Raw genomic sequence first — 21873 nt, 5'->3', positions numbered from 1 at the left:
TGTCTATCTTTGCTTCACTTTCATGTCTGGTGCTCATGTAGGACCAAAGGTGGCATGGTATTTCCTAGAACTGGAGTGAGCCACCTTGTTTATGAAGGGAATCCAAACAAGTTTCTGGTAAAGCAACCATTAGTATAAATCAGTGAACCATCTCTTCAGATACATATTTGCTAAGTATTTTAATGATTTCAAATATGGACCCACTTTCTGGCATGTACCTTCCTCCAGGGCAGATCATCACTTGTCTGCTCCTCTGAAGACCCCACTGTCTGAAGGCCTCCCAGGAGCCTAGGTGCATATAAGACAGTAGAAAAAGGACCATCCCAAATATGGAACCCCATTTCTGGCATGGACTTTGTATTGAAAAAAAAAGGAAAAATTCACTAAGGAAAAGTTTCAATAGAAAACATCTATAACACAAATGGAAAGGCACCTACCATTCATAAAAGAAACTTGACTAACAAAACTCACTTGGCTAACACAATAATATTAGGAGATTCAACACCCCCTTCTCAGCAATGGACAGGTCATAGAAACAGAAACTAAACAGAGACACAGTGAAACTAATAGAGGATGTGAACCAAATGGATTTAACAGTTATATACAGAATATGTCACCCTAAAACAAAAGAATATACCATCTTCTCTGAACCTCAGCATGCTCTCACCAAAACTGACCATAAAATCAGTAACAAACTAAGCGTTAACTTAAACAAGAAGATTGAAAAATCCTATGAATCCTATCAGATCAACATGGACAAAAACTAGATAGATTTCAATAACAACCAAAACAATAGAAAACCCACATATCCATGGGAACTGAACAATGCTCTACTCAATGATTAACTTGCTCAGGAAAGAAAGAAAGAAACAAACAGAAGGCAGAAATAGTCAAAATCAGGGCAGAACTCAACCAAATAGACAAAATAGAATGATACAAAGAATCAACAAAACCAAAAGCTGCTTCATTAATAAAATCAACAAGATAGATAAAGCTTTACTAAAATTAAGTAAAGATCACAGAGACAGTTTCTACATTAACAAAATTAGAAATGAAAAGGGAGACATAACAACAGAAGTGGAAAAACTCAAAAATCATTCAGATAATACTACAAAAGATTACTACATAATCAACAAACAAAACTTGAAAATCTAGATGACATGAATGATTTCCAAGACAGATGCCACATGCAGAAGTTAAATGAAGAGCAGGTAAAATATTTAACAAGACCCAAATCCCCTAAGGAAGTCAAAGAAGTCACTATAAGCCTTCCATTGAAAAAAAAAAACCCAAGGCCAGACAGGTTTAGTCCACAGTTCTACCAGATTTTCAAAGAATAGCTAATACCAATACTCGTCCCAATAATCATCACATTAAAATATTCCATACAATAGAAACAGAAGGAACACTACCTAACACATTCTATGAAGCTACCTTTACTCTGACTAAACCAGTGACTAAACCACTCTGACTAAGCTACAATTACAATCAATAAACCACACATAGATCCAACAAAGAAAGACAACTTCAGACCAGTTTCTCTTACAAATGTCACTAAAATAAATACTCAATAAAAATCATGCAAACTGGATCCAAGACCACATCAAAACCATCATGCACCATGATCAAGTAAGCTTCCTCCTAGGAATGCAAGGTTGAGTCAAGAAATGAAAATCCATTAATGTAAACCATTATATAAACAATTTCAAAGAAACAATCCACATGATCATCTCCTGGGATGCTGGAAAAGCATTTAACAAAATCAACACCACTTCTGGTTAAAACGATTGAAGAGATAAATTATTCAAGTTCTATACCTAAGCAAAATAACAGCAATGTACATCGAAATAACAGCCAATATCAAATTAAATGTAGAGGTAATTGAAGCAATCCCACTAAAATCAGGAACAGGCAAGCATGTCCACTCTCCCCATATCTATTCAATATAGTATACCAAGATCTAGCTCGAGCAATAAGAAAAAAAAGCAGATAAGGGGGATACAAAATGGCAAAGAAGTAAAGGTATCACTCAATGCTTATGATAAGACAGTACACGCAAAGAACTTCAAAATTTCTACCAGTGAACTTCTATAGCTGAAAAACATCCTCAGCAATGTGGCTGGATATGAAATTAACTCATACATAATCAATGGAGAAAAGCAAACATAAACTAGAAGAAGGAGATGTAAACAAGGTGTTGATCTATGAGAACTGAGGGTCACAATTGAGGATCATGTTTTAGAAATCAAATAAATATTCAGTTAATTTCTTATTAATCATTGGTAATATGAGTACTAGGTCTTTTTTTGTTTTGAAATGAGCACACAGATCAAGTATTATCTGGAATTTGATGAATATTTAAAAAGCAAGAGGTGTGAGAGCACGTCAACAAATGAATGTAAATAAATAAAATAATTAAAATTAACCAAATTTATCTCAGCCTTCATGCTATATATTGGAAAAAATAGAATTCTAACAATACAGGGGAATATTCTAAATGTATTAAAATTATGATTAATGACTTTAATAAAAATAAATATATGTAAGAAAAATGTGGTTCTGTGATAATCTGGATAGTTTTGAATACAGCGGAATTCAGGTATTTCTAGATTGGACATAATTTATAATTCTCAAGACAATGTAAGTGCAGATTTTGTTTAGATATTCTGTATCTGTCACTGCTGCATTCTTGTCCATACTGTATTCTCAGTGGATATCAAATGCTCTAAACATGAGGCTGATTTTCCTTCTCTGGAGATTTCTGACACAAAGACCAATGTGTAACAATGACCTCAGATTTTGTGATGCCTTCCTGAACCATTAAAACACGGTGGATCAACTAACAAAATCCATTGATATTATTTATGGTGTTCACAAAAACATATTTTGAGGCAGTCCTGGGACCAAATTTTAACAAAGTAGAATCTTTCCAGGGACCAAATTTCTTTAAACATGTGTGATGTCAGCCATCAAGCTACACCATCCTCATCTATATTTATCAACCAAATTTATCACATGCACAGTAGACATCAGAATAAAGGTGCTCAGGAGAGAGCATCAATGATTCCTCCAGGGGTGAGAAAACACCTGTAGAAAAGGAAACATGAATACAGGTGTAGTCTCTCCCTTGGACACAGTATTAATAACAAATGGGAATCTATTGGTACCTGCTTGATTTGCTGATCTGTTTGGCACTCCACAATCAATACTGCCCAGACTTAGAACAGGAAAAATATGTTCACCTTGATTTTCCTCTTCTGGCTCCTGAGCATTCCACTTCTTGTGTCTGATTTTATTTATCCGAGGTGCTTTTGGAAAATAAAGCAGAATGAAGACAAGAATAGAAACCAGGGAACAGAATGTACCTTCATGATTCGTGCAGTACAACAACCTGTGGAGAAAGAGTATTTTAGTCATATACTGAATATACAGTAAGTGCTTTTGTGTTTTCCATGTACAGTCAACATGAATGTTTCCCAAGACTACTGAGGATGAGGAGCAACGCAAACCTATGAGTCTTTTGCAAAACAAGAAAGAACTAGAAATATTTTTAGCGACTTAATGATATATTACCAATTTAAATTGATAGAGTATCTTTTAATCAGCCTCACACTTAGGAATGGAAACTCAGCAATAAAACAAAACTGGACCTGAATATGTCACATAAATACCTCTCCTAGGAAGTTTCCATTTTACAAGCGACTGGTCTTATCAAAAGAATGCCCATAAATTTTCTATTTTATCCTAGGTGTTTAGGCAAATGGCCATAGAGTTTTCTGATGGTCCTTCCATCGCAATGTAGATTCTCGTGCATGTGTTGTGGCCGTTAATATTGGAGACACACCTACCTGTGCATATTCAGCCACTTTCTTAAATTTCCTCCATGTGGTCCCTGTTTATGTACAGATGCTGCATCAAACATTGAATTAAAATAGCTGTCCACTGTAACGTTTATATTTGGATCTATACAAATGCATTGGCTTTAACAACTTACAAAGTCCAGTTCTTTACTCTCTCTCTTTAGAATAAGGATGCAATGTATGGACTATAAGGGGTCTGTTTGTGTTTTTTGAAAAGTGATGTTATTACTAATACTGGTAACATCTCATTTATGAAAGATGACCTTTCATGAACATTTCAAGGTTTAATGAACTTCCAGCTTCTTTGCCATCTCAACCACATTACACAGATCATTTCAATCTTTATGGGGTGGAGACAATGCAATCCAGTGTAGAATTGTCCTTTTATTGAGTCAAAATGTTATCTGTAAATTGCTGTTAATTATAAACACTGTAACCTTTTACAGAACTCATACTGAAAACCACAAGTATGCTCTGGCTTTGGCTTTTTCCATATATGAAATCAACAGGAACCCTGATATTTTGCCAAATATGTCTCTAACATTTAAATTCACAAACTACAATTGTTACTGGGAATCTGAATTGATGAGTCTCATTCATTTGAGTTTACAAAATCATGATATTCTCCCTAATTATATGTGTAAAGAATTCACCAAGTGTGCAATGGCACTTACAAGACTGAATTGGGCAACAACTGTGAAACTTAATACAATCCTAAACAACTTCATGTCTCAGGAGGTAAGTGTGTGTGTGTGTGTGTGTGTGTGTGTGTGTGTGTGTGTGTGTGTGTTTATTGAGGCAGAGTGGGAATTCTGTCATGAAATCATATATCTGTTGGTGCCAGCCTGACCTTACTAGGCCTGGGCAAATCTAAGTAGTTCAAGGGTACTATCACAGACTTGATGGGGTTTCTACATTTCCTGATATGTCATGTAGATGAGGGAGAAAATAATGGCTAGCTAACATTTCTAGAACTGTGCATAAAAATATGTTTACAAGTTCTAAGAATTCATTGTACCTAGTTCTGGTTCCTGTTTTCTAGTTCTTTCAGATTACTTATGGACCCTTTCATCCTGTCCTGAGTGATCATGAAAAATTTCCCTATCTATATCAGATGGCTTCTGACCATACATCTCTAGCCCTTGCCCTGGTATCCTTCATAATTCATTTCAGTTGGAACTGGGTAGGGTTGGTCATCTCAGACAATGATGAAGGTATCCAATTTCTCTCCCATTTGAGAAGAGAGATGGAAAAAAACACAGTCTGCTTTGCCTTTGTCAACATGATTCCAGTCAACATGAATTTATACATGTCAAGAGCTGAAGTGTATTACAACCAAATCATGACATCATCCACAAATGTTGTCATCATTTATGGTGACACAGACAGTACTTTAGCTGTGAGCTTTAGAATGTGGGAATCCCTAGGTATACAGAGACTATGGATCACCACCTCACAGTGGGATGTCAGTCCTAGTATGAAACACTTTACATTTGGTAACGAATATGGGACTTTTGCTTTTGGACAACACCATAGTGAGATTTCTGGGTTTAAACATTTTGTCCAGACATTGAACTCTGTCAAATGCTCAGATGAGTATCTGGTAAAGCTGGAATGGATGCACTTTAACTGTGAGGTCTCAGCCTCTAAATGTAAGACACTGAAGAACTGCTCATCCAATCACTCATTGGAATGGTTAATGGTACATACTTTTGATATGGCTTTTATTGAAGGGAGTTATGACATATACAATGCTGTGTATGCTTTTGCCCATGCACTCCATCAGATGACTTTTCAAAAGTTTGATAATCTGCCCAAGGACAATGGGGAAGAACACAATTATAGCTGCAAGAAGGTAATGTTTCTGCTGTTAAATCATGTTTAGTGTTATTAATGTTATAATTGTAATAGATTACAAATGCCCAAAACAATTGTGCTAGAAAATGCTTTCCAAAATACAAAGAATTTTTATTGAGCAAGTAAATCATTATATTAATATAAGATTCTAATATTAAGCAAATATACTATAGGGCATAATCTGTCCATGTAGACCTATGTTTTGTTGCAAATTACCTGAATATCATCATACATGTTCTAATACTGAAAACATACTGAGCCCATACTCATGAGTCCACTAAAACATGAGTTGTTGTTCATTAAATTTCAAGTACATTTATATCATTGTAGGGTATTGTTTTAACTAGACATCCAAACTCCTGACATTCCCACTCTAGGCTAGTGCTATCACTTGGTGTTCTGATAGTATTTACAAAGAAATTCATATTAGAATTCAGTTCATTACATTTGTGTGTGGTGATGTGTGAATGTATATTTCTCACTTCCTATTTGTATGTTTCTATGTTTCTCTATATCTGTCTGTATATCTATATCTGTGCCTATTACTAGATATACATGACTGATTATATATGAAGAGATATAGATATAGATATATACATATATAGAGACAGAGAGACAGAGAAAGACACACAGAGAGAAACAGAGTGAGATGAGTCATATATAGAAACATTGCCAATCTGCCTATCTATGTGTCTAAGTCAGTTAAGAAAAAAATTGTCTGTTTTCATTTCTTTCTGCATGGTAGATTTTGTCAGAATGTATAATCCTTTGTAAAATTATAAATGCATGCACTTGGTGGCACATGCCTTTAATCCCAGCACTTGGGAGAGAGAGGCAGGCAGATTTCTGATTTCGAGGTCAGCCTGGTCTACAGAGTGAGTTCCAATACAGCCAGGGCTATATAGAGAAACCCTTCTCAAATAAATAAATGAACAAATAAATAAATAAATAAAACATCTGCATGTGCCTGGGTTTTGTGTGTTTTTGTGTATGTTTATTCATTTTGTCTGTTTTTCTGTGCTTGAGATAATAAATTTTTCAGTGTATCAATGTCACTCTATGTGGGGGTGTCAATACATGTCTATGTGAATCTATGAATATTCCTCTGTGCATGGTGTGTGTGTGTGTGTGTGTGTGTGTGTGTAAAACTGAGTATGTGTTTTGTGTGTATCTGTGTCTATTTGATGTTTTCGATGCATATTCTGTGTCTATGTGTATCTGTGTTTTTTATACATGTGTTTGGAAATGTATATGAATGTTTCTGTAGATAAGTGTGTGCTTGTGCTATGTGTGTATCTCTATATGGATGCACATCTGTCTGTTCAATGTGTCTGTGTTTCATACTGCAAATATATTTTATGTCTACACCTATATTTGTACTTGATGGGTAATCTCTTAGAGAACTAAAATAACAGCAACATTATAATTTTGTACATCCATTGAATTTCACTGAAATTTTCACTGGCATAGTGTCAATAAAGTTGTCTTTAAGAGGAAATAAGAACATATTTTCTTACCTTAAGAAAGAGACTATATATTATTTTGACTGTCTTTCAGCTCTATTCCTTTCTGAGAAAGACCCAGTTCACTAATCCTGTTGGGGACAGAGTGAATATGAACCAAAGAGACAAACTGCAGGAAAAGTATGACATTTTCTACATTTGGAATTTCCCACAGGGCCTTGGACTTAGAGTTAAAATAGGAATGTTTAGTCCCTATTTTCCAAATGGTCAACGGGTACATTTATCTGAAGATATGATAGAGTGGGCAAAAGGAAGTACACAGGTGTGTTCAGCCGAATTGTACTAATTTAAATTGAACTGTCAAGTGTGTGCATCCAAACTTCCTTTAAACTGGTGAGGTAAAATTGATTACCATGTGCAAGACTGATTTGTAGCATCCTATACTATGTTTATTTTTTCATGTTTTACGTCCCTTTTTAGTAATTCATTGAGGATTTCCAACACTAATACAGTGTATTTGTATCATATCAGAACCTGTTTTGCCTTTAAATTTAACTTAACTGTTTTAGAAAGTAGTTTATATTACTTCCAGTATACTGAGCAATATACTATTAGTCCAAATATTACTCTTACAGAGTGAGTTTCAATCTTATGATAAACCCTTTCAAAGGATGTTTAAAGAATATGGTTCTTTGTAAAGACAGAGTAAATGCATCAAATCCAAGTCACCAATTTTTATTATATAGTTTTTAAACCTGTTTAACAATTAGTCCTAAATTTCCTACACCTCTACATAACCATAATTAACATTTGACAGCAAATTTAGATACCTTATAAACTATACCTTGTTTTTCTCTTTCTTTTTTATGTTTTTTGTAGACGTTTTGTCTCCATGTACATCTGTGCAAAACCTGCATGTTTAGTGTATATGGATAGCGGAAGAGTTATTCAAACCTCAAAGCGTTTGCAAGTGCTTCTTGCCACATAGTGGATGCTGGAAATTAAACAAGGTCCTTCTCCTAAGTAAGAATTATTTTTGAGACTTTAGTCATGTCGATAGCCCTGGATCATACCTTGCAAAAGAGAATGCTCACTAAAGCAAACTTGTCTGGTCCATTCATTTTTGCATAGGTCATTCAAATAAAGAAGCCTGTGCAACTTGCATTTTCTGTATGAGGTGAAATTGGTAGTAATAAAATTTTGCTTTTGAGAAAATTTGAAAATTAAATATCTAATATGCCTGATAGGTATAAAATAGATATGAAGTCTGATGTGATAAGTTTTTTTTTATATTTTTTATTACGTATTTTCGTCAATTACATTTCCAATGCTATCCCAAAAGTCCCCCATACACTCCCCCCACTCCGCTACCTACCCATTCCCACTTTTTGGCCCTGGCATTTCCCTGTACTGGGGCATAGAAAGATTGCAAGTCCAATGGACCTCTCTTTCCAGTGATGGCCTACTAGGCCATCTTTTGTTACATATGCAGCTAGAGTCAAGAGCTCCGTGGTACTGGTTAGTTCATAATGTTGTTGCACCTACAGGGTTGCAGATCTCTTTAGCTCCTTGGATACTTTCTCTAGCTCCTCCATTGGGGGCCCTGTGATCCCTCCAATAGCTGACTGTGAGCATCCACTTATGTGTTTGCTAGGGCCCGGCATAGTCTCACAAGAGACAGCTATATCAGGGTCCTTTCAGCAAACGCTTGCTAGTGTATGCAATGGTGTCATCATTTGGAGGATAATTATGGGATGGATCCCTGGATATGGCAGTCTCTAGATGGTCCATCCTTTTATCTCAGCTCCAAACTTTGTCTCTGTAATTCCTTCCATGAGTGACTGTTTCCATTTATAAGAAGAGGCAAAGTGTCCACACTTTGGTCTTCGTTCTTCTTCAGTTTCATGTGTTTTACAAATTGTCACTTATATCTCGGGTATACTAAGTTTCTAGGCTAACATCCACTTATCAGTGAGTACATATCATTTGAGTCCTTTTGTGATTGTGTTGCCTCACTCAGGATGATGCCCTCCAGGTCCAACCTTTTGCCTAGGAATTTCATAAATTCATTCTTTTTAATAACTGAGTAGTACTCCATTGTGTAAATGTACCACATTTTTTGTATCCATTCCTCTGTTGAGGGACATCTGGTTTCTTTCCACCTTCTGGCTATTACACATAAGGCTGCTATGAACATAGTGGAGCATGTGTCCTACTTACCAGTTGGGACATCTTCTAGATATATGCCCAGGAGAGGTATTGCGGGATACTCCTGTAGTACTATGTCCAATTTTCTGAGGAACCGCCAGACTGATTTCCAGAGTGGTTGTATGAGCTTGCAATCTCACCAACAATGGAGGGGTGTTCCTCTTTCTCCACATCCTTGCCAGCATCTGCTGCCACCTGAATTTTTGATCTTAGCCATTCTGACTGCTGTGAGGTGGAATCTCAGGGTTGCTTTGATTTGCATTTCTCTGATGATTAAGGATGCTGAGCATTTGTTCAGTTGCTTCTCAGCCAGTCGGTATTCCTCAGGGGAGAATTCTTTGTTTAGCTCTGAGCCCCATTTTTAATGGTGTTATTTGATTTTCTGGAGTCTACCTTCTTGAGTTCTTTATATATATTGGATATTAGTCCCCTATCTGATTTAGGATAGGTAAAGATCCTTTCCCAATCTGGTGGTGGCCTTTTTGTCTTATTGACAGTGTCTTTTGCCTTGCAGAAGCATTGAAGTTTCATGAGGTCCCATTTTTCAATTCTCGATCTTACAGCACAAGCCATTGCTGTTCTATTCAGGAATTTTTCCCCTGTGCCCATATCTTCGAGGTTTTTCCCTATTTTCTCCTCTATAAGTTTCAGTGTCTCGGGTTTTATGTGGAGTTCCATGATCCACTTAGATTTAACCTTAATACAAGGAGATAGGAATGGATCAATTCCCATTCTTCTACATGATAACCACCAGGTGTGCCAGCACCATTTGTTGAAAATGCCGTCTTTTTTCCACTGGATGGTTTTTGCTCTCTTGTCAAATATCAAGTGACCCTAGTTGTGTGGGTTCATTTCTGGGTCTTCAATTCTATTCTATTGGTCTACTTTTCTGTCGTTATACCAGTACCATGCCGTTTTTATCACAATTGCTCTGTAGTAAAGCTTTAGGTCAGGCATGGTGATTCCACCAGAAGTTCTTTTATCCTTGAGAAGAGTTGTTGCTAGCCTAGGTTCTTGTTATTCCAGATGAATTTGCAGATTATTCTTTCAAATTCGTTGAAGAATTGAGTTGGAATTTTGATGGGGATTGCATTGAATCTGGAGATTGCTTTTGGCAAGATAGCCATTTTTACAATGATGATCCTGCCAATCCATGAGCAGCAGAGAACTTTCCATCTTCTGAGATCTTCTTTAATTTCTTTCTTCAGAGACTTGAAGTTCTTGTCATACAGATCTTTCACTTCCTTAGTTAGAGTCATGCCGAGATATTTTATATTATTTGTGACTATTGAGAAGGGTGTTATTTTCCTAATTTCTTTCTCAGCCTGTTTTTTCTTTGTGTAGAGAAAGGCCATTGACGTGTTTGAGTTAATTTTATATCCATCTACTTCATCGAAGCTGTTTGTCAGGTTTGGAGTTCTCTGGTGGAATTTTTCGGGTGACTTATATATACTATCATATCATCTACAAAGAGTGATATTTTGACTTCTTCTTTTCCAATTTGTATCCCCTTGATCTCCTTTTGTTGTCTAATTGCTCTAGCTAGGACTTCAAGTACAATGTTGAATAGATAGGGAGAGAGTGGACAGCCTTGTCTAGTCCCTGATTTTAGTGGGATTTCTTCCAGCTTCTCACCATTTACTTTGATGTTGGCTACTGGTTTGTTGTAGATTGCTTTTATTATGGTTAGGTATGGGCCTTGAATTCCTGATCTTTCCAAGACTTTTATCATGAAGGGGTGTTGGATTTTGTCAAAGGCTTTCTCAGCATCTAACTAGATGATCATGTGGTTTTTGTCTTTGAGTTTGTTTATATACTGGATTACATTGATGGATTTCCGTATCTTGAACCATCCTTGCATCCCTGGGATGAAACCTACTTGGTCAGTGTACTGGCTATTTTTGTGTCAACTTGACACAGCTGGAGTTATCACAGAGAAAGGAGCTTCAGTTGAGGAAATGCCTCCATGAGATCCAACTGTAAGGCATTTTCTCAATTAGTTATCAAGGGGGAAAGGCCCCTTGTGGGTGGGACCATCCCTGGGCTGGTAGTCTTGGGTTCTATAAGAGAGTAGGCTGAGGAAGCCAGGCGAGGCAAGCCAGTAAAGAACATCCCTCCATGGCCTCTGTATCAGCTCCTGCTCCCTGACCTGTCTGAGTTCCAGTCCTGACTTCCTTTGGTGATGAACAGCAGCATGAAAGTGTAAGCCAAATAAACCCTTTCCTCCCCAACTTGCTTCTTGGTCATGATGTTTGTGCAGGAATAGAAACCTTGACTAAGACAGTCAGGATGGATAATTGTTTTGATGTGTTCTTGGATTCGGTTAGCGAGAACTTTATTGAGGATTTTTGCATCGATATTCCTAAGGGAAATTGGTCTGAAGTTCTCTACCTTTGTTGGGTCTTTTTGTGGTTTAGGTATCATAGTAATTGTGACTTCATAGAATGAGTTGGGTAGAGTACCTTCTGTTTCTATTTCTTGGAATAGTTTGTGAAGAACTGGGATTAGATCTTCTTTGAAGGTCTGATAGAACTCTGCACTAAACCCATCAGGTTCTGGGCGTTTTTTGGTTGGGAGACTATTAATGATTGCTTCTATTTCTTTAGGGGATATAGGGCTGTTTAGATCATTAACCTGATTTGATTTGACTTTGGTACCTAGTATCTGTCTAGGAACTTGTCCATTTCATCCAGGTTCTCCAGTTTTGTTGAGTATAGCCTTTTGTAGAAGGATCTGATGGTGTTTTGGATGTCTTCAGGATCTGTTGTTATGTCTCCCTTTTCATTTCTGATTTTGTTAATTAGAATGCCCTCTAGTGAGTCTGCCTAAGGGTTTATCTATCTTGTTGATTTTCTCAAAGAACCAGCTCCTCGATTGGTTGATTCTTTGAATAGTTCTTCTTGTTTCCACTTGGTTGTTTTCACCCCTGAGTTTGATTATTTCCTGCTGTCTACTCCTCTTGGGTGAATTTGCTTCCTTTCGTTCTAGAGCTTTTAGGTGTGTTCTCAAGCTGCTAATGTGTGTTCTCTCTAGTTTCTTCTTGGAGGCACTCAGAGCTATGAGTTTTCCTCTTAGAAATGCTTTCAGTGTGTCCCATAAGTTTGGGTATGTTGTGGCTTCATTTTCATTAAACTCCAAAAAGTCCTCAATTTCTTTCTTTATTCCTTCCTTGAACAAGGTATCATTGAGAAGAGTGTTGCTTAGTTTCCACGTGTGTGTTGGCTTTCTTTTATTTATTTTGTTATTGAAGATCAGCCTTAGTCCATGGTGGTCTGATAGGATGCATGGGACAATTTCAATATTTTTGTATATGTTGAGGCTTGTTTTGTGACCAATTATGTGGTCAATTTTGGAGAGGGTACCGTGAGGTGCTGAGAAGAAGGTATATCCTTTTGTTTTAGGATAAAGTGTTCTGTAGATATCTGTCAGATCCATTTGTTTCATAACCTCTGTTAGTTTCACTGTGTCCCTGTTTAGTTTCTGTTTCCATGATCTGTCCATTGGTGAAAGTGATGTGTTGAAGTCTCCCACTATTATTGTGTGAGGTACAATGTGTGCTTTGAGCTTTACTAAAGTATCTTTAATGAATGTGGCTGATTTGTATTTGGAGCTTAGATATTTAGAATTGATAGTTCCTCTTGGAGGATTTTACCTTTGATGAGTATGAAGTGCCCTTCCTTGTCTTTTTTGATGACTTTGGGTTGGAATTCAATTTTATTAGATATTAGGATGGCTACTCCAGCTTGTTTCTTCCTACCATGTGCTTGGAAAATTGTTTTCCAGCCTTTTGTTCTGAGGTAGTGTCTATCTTTTTCTCTGAGATGAGTTTCCTGTAAGCAGCAAAATGTTGGGTCCTGTTTGTGTAGTCAGTCTGTTAGTCTATGTCTTTTTATTGGGGAGTTGAGTCCATTGATATTAAGAGATATTAGGGAGAAGTAATTGTTGCTTCCTTTTATTTTTGTTGTTAGAGTTGGCGTTCTGTTCTTGTTGCTGTCTTCTTTTAGGTTTGTTGAGGGGTTACCTTCTTGCTTTTTCTAGGATGTGGTTTCTGTCCTTGAATTGTTTTGTTTTTGTTTTTGTTTTTTTTTTTTGTTATTATCCTTTGAAGCTCTGGATTCGTAGACAGATAATGTGTGATTTTGGTTTTGTCGTGGAATACTTTGGTTTCTCCATCTATGGTAATTGAGAGTTTGGCTGGGTATAGTAGCCTGGGCTGGAATTTGTGTTCTCTTAGTGTCTGTATAACATCTGTCCAGGCTCTTCTGGCTTTCATAGTCTCTGGTGAAAAATCTGGTGTAATTCTGATAGGCTTGCCTTTATATGTTACTTGATCTTTCTCCCTTACTGCTTTTAGTATTCTATCTTTATTTAGTGCATTTGTTGTTCTGATTATTATGTGTCGGAAGGAATTTCTTTTCTGGTCCAGTCTATTTGGAGTTTTGTAGGCTTCTTGTATGTTCATTGGCATGTTTTTCTTTAGGTTTGGGAAGTTTTCCTCTATGATTTTGTTGAAGATATTTGCCGGTCATTTGAGTTGAAAATCTTCATTCTCATCTACTCCTATTATCCGTAGGTTTGGTCTTCTCATTGTGTCCTAGATTTCCTGGATGTTTTGAGTTAGGATCTTTTTGGATTTTGTATTTTCTTTGATTGTTGTGCCGATGTTCTCTATGGAGTCTTCTGCACCTGAGATTCTCTCTTCCATCTCTTGTATTCTGTTGCTGATGCTCACATCTATGGTTCCAGATTTCTTTCCTAGGGTTTCTATCTCCAGAGTTGCCTCAATTTGGGTTTTCTTTATTGTGTCTACTTACCTTTTTAGGTCTTAGATGGTTTTATTCAATTCCATCACCTGCTTGGTCTGGATTTCCTGCAAATCTTTAAGGGATTTTTGTGCCTCCTCTTTAATGTCTTCTACCTGTTTAGCAGTGTTCTCCTGTATTTCTTTAAGTGAGTTATTAAAGTCCTTCTTGATGTCCTCTACCATTATCATGAGATATGCTTTTAGATCCGGGTCTAGCTTTTCTGGTGTGTTGGGCTGCCCTGGACTGGGCGAAGTGGGAGTGCTGGATTCTGATGATGGTGAGTGGTCTTGGTTTCTGTTAATGAGATTATTACATTTACCTTTTGCCATCTGGTAATCTCTGGAGTTAGTTGTTATAGTTGTCTCTGTTTAGAGATTGGAGCAGAATCTGTGTTCCACTCACCAGAAGTCTTAAGATCCCGTGGCGGGTGTAGTGGGTAGCTGGCGGGTGTCAATAGACTCTGTGCCCTAGCTACCCAGGTGCTGGTCGGACCGGAAGGGGCTTGTGCCCCTACTCAGGCCAGTTTTCCGCTTCCCTAACTAATGCAGTCTCAGGTCCCGCGCGATTGGTTTGGAGCAGAAGCTGTGTTCCACTCACCAGAAGTCTAAAGATCCCTTGGGCGGGTGTCCTGGGTAGCTGGCGGGTGTCAGCTGACTCTGCGCCCTAGCTACCCTGGGTTCTGGTCAGACTGGAAGGGGCTTGTGTCCTAAAATAATTCTTGACCAAAAATCTAACAACAGATTTCAGCAACACAACTAAAATATTAGTCAGTGAGCCCAAATAACTATATTCTATGAATGCAAGTATGGCTCATCCAATGAATATAAGCAACATGTAAAACATAACACAATCAAACTTGAAGATAGAACTATATTTTATACAAAATCATGCAGAAAAAAAGCTCTTAATACAGTCTACCATCATTTCAGAATTTAAAAAAGAACCAAATCTGACAATCTAGGAGAATACTTGTTTCAATAAGGAAGACTTCTTTCTTTCTTCCCTCCTTTCTTTCTTTCTTTCCTTTTTTTTAAAGATATTTTTTGTTTCCATTTTTATTTCAAAACTACTGATGATATTGTAACACATGGACAGGAGAATCAGAGAATTTCAATTAAAATCAGAGGTGAGAACAAGATTTTGTAGTGGCACATGTCTTTCATCTACATCTTTGAATTGAGAGTCAGGAGTATCTCTCTGCATTTGTGGTCAGTCAGACTTTTGCATTGACTCTACTCAAACCTGGGCTGAAATGGATATTATGCATTAAAGGAATGTGGACAAGGAAATGTATGTTCAGAACTCATCATAAAAATATTCTTTATATTCTTAGTGGGAAACTGAATAATATAAACTATAGTAAAAGAAGGAAAACCTGTGCCCTGATATATAAAGGAAGCTAAGGTCTACTAACACTGCAAAGGAATATGGCAACTCCGTACCTGCTAACCACAAATGCAATAGGATTCATCATAGGCTGCTGTTGATATGTTTCCTCTTAGTTTGTTAACTTTTGCTGTCTAATGTTGTTGAGGTTATTTTGGTTATATGATATTTGAAGCCTTATTTCCCCTGTTTTTGTATGTCCATTACTCCTAATTTGCTACAATTTGCTGTTATTAAACAGTAATTATAAGCAAACTGAGGAGGAAAACGTCGATTTGACTCATAGGTTACATACAAGTGAAGAAAAGGCATGGCCCTGGAAAATGCAACTGAAAAAGTGTCACTCAAGGAACTCTGCTTACTGGCTTGTTCTGTATGATTTCTAATGTACCACTGCCTACAGACAACTCTGCTCCCAATAGCATTGCCACTCACACCTCAATTAACAATTTAGGGGGCTGGATAGATGGCTCAGTGCTTAAGAGCACCAACTGCTCTTCCAAAGGTCCTGAGTTCAAATCACAACCACCACATGGTGGCTCACAACCATCCATAATGAAATCTGACGCCCTCTTCTGGAGTATCTGGAGATAGCTAGAGTATACTTACATTTAATAAATGAATAAATCTTTAAAAATATTTAATATATGCTTCACATATATGATGACAGACTAGCCTGACAGAGATAATTTCTCATTTGTGATTCTCTGTGCCTTTACACTGCATTATGTGCTCAGGTGACAAGAATTAACTAGAATAACCACCTTGAAACCTCTGTAGTGTTTTCACACAGGAGGCTTTCATGGTTTATTCTTGAATTTCAAATAGTTGGGATCCAAGTCAACTTTTACTCATTTTTCCATATATTGATATCTGTCCTCATAAAATGCACTAGGTAAAAATCTGCTAAATCTGTTGGTGTATATGAAATTAGTTTCTTAATGTCACATGCAATTATAATATAATTATGGAAGGGTTAATAAAACTCCAGTTAGCAGCATATGTCTACTTTTCATTAGGTGCCAACTTCGGTGTGCAGTGCTGATTGTGATCCTGGATCTAGAAAATTCAGGATTGACGGAATGGCAGCATGCTGTTTTCATTGCAAACCCTGTCCTGAAAATGAAATTTCTAACGAGACAAGTGAGTATTTCCTGCTAGAATAAGTTCTTCAAAAAAATTATCATCTTGCTCCACTATTGGAAAACTGAAGTAGTTTAAAATGAAGCTTAAAAACAAAATACATCTCTGTTGTAAGTTAGTCATTATAGGAATACAATGTTTTAAAATTACTTATTAAGAAAAAAAGTAGAAATTGTCCTAAATCTTTAATTTCTTGAAAATTCATAGTAAATGGCTTACTCTCAAATAGTTTTGATAATAAAATTTAAGTGTACTCTACACAACATATTTTCTAGTAATTACTACTCTCTAAAATATATATGTAGATCATAAATATTTAAATAATGTATTTATTTTGACTTGATGTGTATGGTTTAACCTAAGGCAATGCCTACCTTGCATGTATAGAAGAACATGGAAGACAAAATAAGGCATGTGTGTATGGGTAAACAAATCCCAGTCCTCTGTAAGATGAAAGAACATGGAGAATAATAACTTGTAAAATTATAAGATATTCAAATTAGTATTTTCTTCTTTTAGACAATATTTTGCATACTAAAGAACACTTTTTCAAAAGTTCAATGTATTTTAAATTTAGAAAACTGAGGATCACTCTGGACACATGATATGAAAATATGAATGGTCCTCTTTTCATTACTACTATATATCATGCCAATTTAAATTTCTCCACAATAGAACCCATTAATGTTGAGTTTTTATTTGGTTTTGTATGTGTATTTATTAAACAACTTGTTTTTGTTTATATTTTATTATTTAAATTAATTTGTGTTTTACACTCTATGTTTTATTCTCCTACTCCTGATCCATCCTACAACTGCTTCACATACCATAACCCCTCTGTATCCTCGTGTCTCTCCACGTAGATGTTTCCACCTCCCACCCCACCTGAACTCTAAACTCCCTGGGTCCTCCAGTCTCTTGAGGGTTAGGGAAAAAGACTGAAGTCCTGAGGGCCAGCAGAAGGAATGGAAACAGGCAACTTCAGGGAAATAGGAGGTTGGTGAGACCCTCCAGAATGCACCAGAGAACTAGGAGGTGAGAGACTCTCAGGACTCAAAGGGAGTGACCTTAGATGAAATGCCTGACAGTAGGGAGAGGGAACTTATAAAGCTCACCTTCATCAGGAAGACAGGACATCAAGTGAGGGATGGGGTACCCATCCCACAATCACAACTCTGACCCATACTTGTTCCTGTCTAAAAGAATTACAGGGATGGAAATGTAGAGGAGTCTGAGGAAAAGAAGATCCAGTGGCAGGTCCATAGTGGGATTCAGCTCAAGGGGAGGTCCAAAAGCCTGACACCATTACTGAAGTTATGGAGTACTCAAAAGAAAAAAAATGGACATATTATGACTGCTCTCTGAAAGACCCAACAAACGGCTGAAAGATTAAGAGGCAGATGTTTTCACCCAACCCATTGACAGAAACAGCTTATCCCCTGTTGTTGAATTAGGGAAGGCTAAAAGAAGTTGAAAGGGGCAAACCTGTAGGAGGACCAGCAGTCTCAATTAATCTGGACCTCTGATATCTCTCAAACACTAGATATGTGATATTAATATAGTCATAAGAGGCCAAAACTTGGAAATATTTTAATTAATTTTTGCATTTACCAAGATACAATTTGCAAAACGAAAATCAAGAAGAGGGAAGACCAATGGGTAGATACTTCATTCCTCCTCAGAATATGAAACAAAATACCCATGAAAGGAGTAACAGGGACAAAGTTTGGAGCTAAGACAAAAAAATGGACTATCCAGAGAATACCCCACCTGGGGATCCATCCCATAATCAGCCACCAAACCCAGACACTATTGCACAATGCCAGGAAGATTTTAGTGAAGGGACCCTTTTATAGGTATCATGTATGAGGTTATGCCAGTGCCTGGCAAATACAGAAGTGGATGCTCACAGTCATATATATGATGGGACACAGGGCCCCCAATGGAGAAGGTAGAGAAAGCACCCAAGGAGCTGAAGGGGTCTGCAACCCTATTGGTGCAACAATAATATGAACTAACCAGTACCCCCAGAGCTCATATCTCTAGCTGCATATGTAGCAGAAGATGGCCCAGTCGGCCATCACTGGGAAGAGTGGCCCCTTGGTATTGCAAACTTTATATGCCCCAATACAGGGGAATGCCAGTGCCGAGAAGTGGGAGTGGGTGTGTTGGGGAGCAGGGCAGAGGGAGGGTATAGGGAACTTTCAGGATAGTATTTAAAATGTATATAAAGAAAATATCTAATAAAATGTTATTTTAGTCTATTTTTAAAAAAATAAATAAATAACAAAAATCAATATTATAGTTGTATAAATTTCAAGTCTCATTCTCACCATCATGCTTCCTTTATACAAACCCAATCATTTTCAAGTTAATGATGCCTTCTGTTACTTTTATATGTAAACACACTCATAAATGTACATATCCATGATAAATGGCCAAAACAACACAGTAAAATAGGCAAATATATATATTTGTTGCTTTCATTTCCCTAATGTTGATCACCATTAAAAAGTGGAATGAATTTTTTCATGAAAGAGTGACTTTCAATGCATTTTAACCAACCTGTTGAGGGAAAAATCTACAACTGGCCCCGGCACCAGATGATCTCACTCACTAAGTCTCTCAGCCTGCCAACTAGCCAGCCATGACAGGTCACATGTCTCCCACCAGGCCATCTCTTGGAAAAGGCCCCTAAGTTTCTCTTCCTTTCATGCAATGCCCCAAGAACCACTCATTAGCCATCTCAACAATTAACAGTAGACTCAAGACACTTAATGCTTCATTAGCCAATCATATGTATGCATCAAAAATAACATAATTTACAAATGCCAATGCAATAATTTCAGATGCAAATGATGATGATAAAGTTTTAACACAATTGTTCTAACCTTTTGATAACACCATGTCGCCCTCCTTTCTGGTTCGCTTTCTCCTCATCAGACCCCTCTGTCTCCTCAACTTGTTCTGCCTCGCTACTCCTGTCCAATCACAAGCCTCCAACTGCCCTATTGTGATTGAACATGGAAAATGCTGAAACACCAAACAAACTCATATTTTGCAAATTGTCTTCTATATGCTTAAGTGAAATATTCTGTCAGTAAAATTGCTAAAGCCACACTAACAATATCTTCATTTCCCCATTAGATGTGGATAATTGTGTCCAGTGTCTGGAGAACCAATATGCTAACACAGAACGAAATCACTGCATTCATAAAGTTGTTGTATTTCTCAGCTATGAAGAACCACTGGGGATGGCACTTTTCTTAATCTCTTTGTGCTTCTCTGCATTCACAGCTGTGGTTCTCGGGGTCATTGTGAAGCACCACAATACTCCAATTGTTAAGGCCAATAACAGAACTCTCACCTATATCTTGCTCATCTCACTCATCTTTTGTTTCCTCTGCCCTTTGCTCTTCATTGGCCATCCAAATGCAGCCACCTGCATTCTACAGCAAATCACATTTGGAATTGTATTCACTGTTTCTGTTTCCACTGTCTTGGCTAAAATGATTACTGTAGTTCTGGCATTCAAAATCACAGCCTCCCAAAGAATGATGAAGTACTTTCTAGTTTCAGGGGCAATTAACTACATCATTCCCATTTGTATTCTCATTCAAGTTATTGTATGTGCAGTTTGGCTGGGAGCTTCTCCTCCTTCTGTTGATATTGATGCACAGTCTGAGCATGGACACATTATCATTCTTTGCAACAAGGGTTCAGTCAATGCATTTTACTGTGTTCTGGGATACTTGGCTAGCCTGGCCATTGGGAGCTTCACTTTGGCTTTCTTTTCCAGAAACCTTCCTTGTGCCTTTAATGAAGCCAAATCCATAACATTCAGCATGATGGTGTTCTGCAGTGTCTGGGTCACTTTCATCCCTGTTTACCATAGCACCAAAGGCAAGGTCATGGTGGCTGTGGAGATCTTCTCCATTTTGGCCTCCAGTTCAGGGATGCTGGGATGCATATTTGTTCCCAAATGTTACACAATATTGTATAGACCAGACCAAAATTCTCTTGAAATGATCAGGGTGAAATCATCCTCCCATGCTCGTATTTCATAAATTCCAAAAAATGTATAGTTTGTTCATAATCACCAATATTGGATTATATTGCCATAACTTTCTGATGTTGGAATAACTCTCACTGTTTCCTCTAAGGATATTGCCTAGCAATACCTATCTACTAATATCCCTATTGATTTTATAACCTTCCACAATGTTCTAAATCACTCTTCCTCTTTGACAGAAAGAGATAATAGAATCCTGATCCATTCTAAGACTTAGAGAAGTTCTTCTAGTAGCATGCATGAGAGAGGAATATTTTATCAATAGGTTGTTAGAATATTTCCAAAGATGAACTGATGTCTCTGCAGATATAATCATGGCCTGTTCTTGTAGAGGAACTGATTCAATACTCAGCCTGACCAACTGCTGTTACCAAACACCTGTAACAATAGCTACAATTAACCAGATGCTCTCTTTTGGGTTGCAATTTACCTGAAGCTATTTATGCTTATAATGAAATACTCAAACACACACACACACACACAAACAGACACACACACACACACACAGAGAGAGAGAGAGAGAGAGAGAGAGAGAGAGAGAGAGAAATATGCCCACAAATAAAATTACATAAAATTTAAAAAGATACAGAAGAATATGACAAAAACTTTACACTGGGAGTCTGCTTTTCAATGTTCTCATAAGGTGTCAGAATTATAGTAATCTACAGAGAAAGGATCCGATATGTGTGGAAATGACTAGGTTTTTCTTTCAGACACTTTACATATAACTCTCAATTTTAAGTATATCATCAAAGACACACTAATGAAATTGTCAGGGAAAGTACAGCTTAACAAAGTAATCTCTTCTATGTGTGGAATTTAGATGACTCTGTGCAAAAGATCAGCTTTGACACCACAAAGTAACCCAAAGGAGGTAGTTGTTGAGAGTCTGTGCTGAGGTCAGCTGACATGGGTTGGTTGGCCAAGAAACTCACAGCGACTGCTGGCTATGACATCCCATGTTTAGAGAAGAGAAAGAGGGGGAGAATCAAACATTAATAGACACATACACACAAACATACTCATCCACATGCGCATTGGCACACACACAGTGGTCGAGGCAAATATAAGTTCTAGCA

At 37.3% G+C, this 21873-nt stretch overlaps 1 protein-coding gene across 1 annotated transcript; it reads left to right on the top strand.

Annotated features, from left to right (window-relative positions):
- Positions 1-3177: 3177 nt before the first annotated feature.
- Positions 3178-21256, top strand: LOC147000482 (vomeronasal type-2 receptor 116-like). Its single transcript, XM_085832557.1, has 6 exons — positions 3178-3431; positions 4307-4598; positions 4903-5715; positions 7275-7502; positions 16599-16722; positions 19870-21256. The coding sequence occupies exons 1-6, from the start codon at positions 3235-3237 to the stop codon at positions 20787-20789; spliced, it is 2574 nt and encodes an 857-aa protein (XP_085688683.1). The 5' UTR covers positions 3178-3234; the 3' UTR covers positions 20790-21256.
- The last annotated feature ends 617 nt before the right edge of the window (positions 21257-21873 follow it).

This window comes from Mus caroli, unplaced genomic scaffold (assembly GCF_978045245.1).
Source record: "Mus caroli unplaced genomic scaffold, Mus_caroli_1 scaffold_18, whole genome shotgun sequence".
NCBI classification, from domain to species: domain Eukaryota; kingdom Metazoa; phylum Chordata; class Mammalia; order Rodentia; family Muridae; genus Mus; species Mus caroli.
The sequence above is the reverse complement of the archived record's forward strand: the minus strand, read 5'-3'. Positions and strand labels throughout refer to the sequence as shown.

Coding starts and splice junctions, on each gene's coding strand:
- LOC147000482 (XM_085832557.1), top strand. CDS start 3,235: ATGTTCACCTTGATTTTCCTCTTCTGGCTCCTGAGCATTCCACTTCTT. Junction 3,432..4,306: donor AGTCATATACTGAATATACA/GTAAGTGCTTTT, acceptor AACCTTTTACAG/AACTCATACTGAAAACCACA. Junction 7,503..16,598: donor GGGCAAAAGGAAGTACACAG/GTGTGTTCAGCC, acceptor ACTTTTCATTAG/GTGCCAACTTCGGTGTGCAG.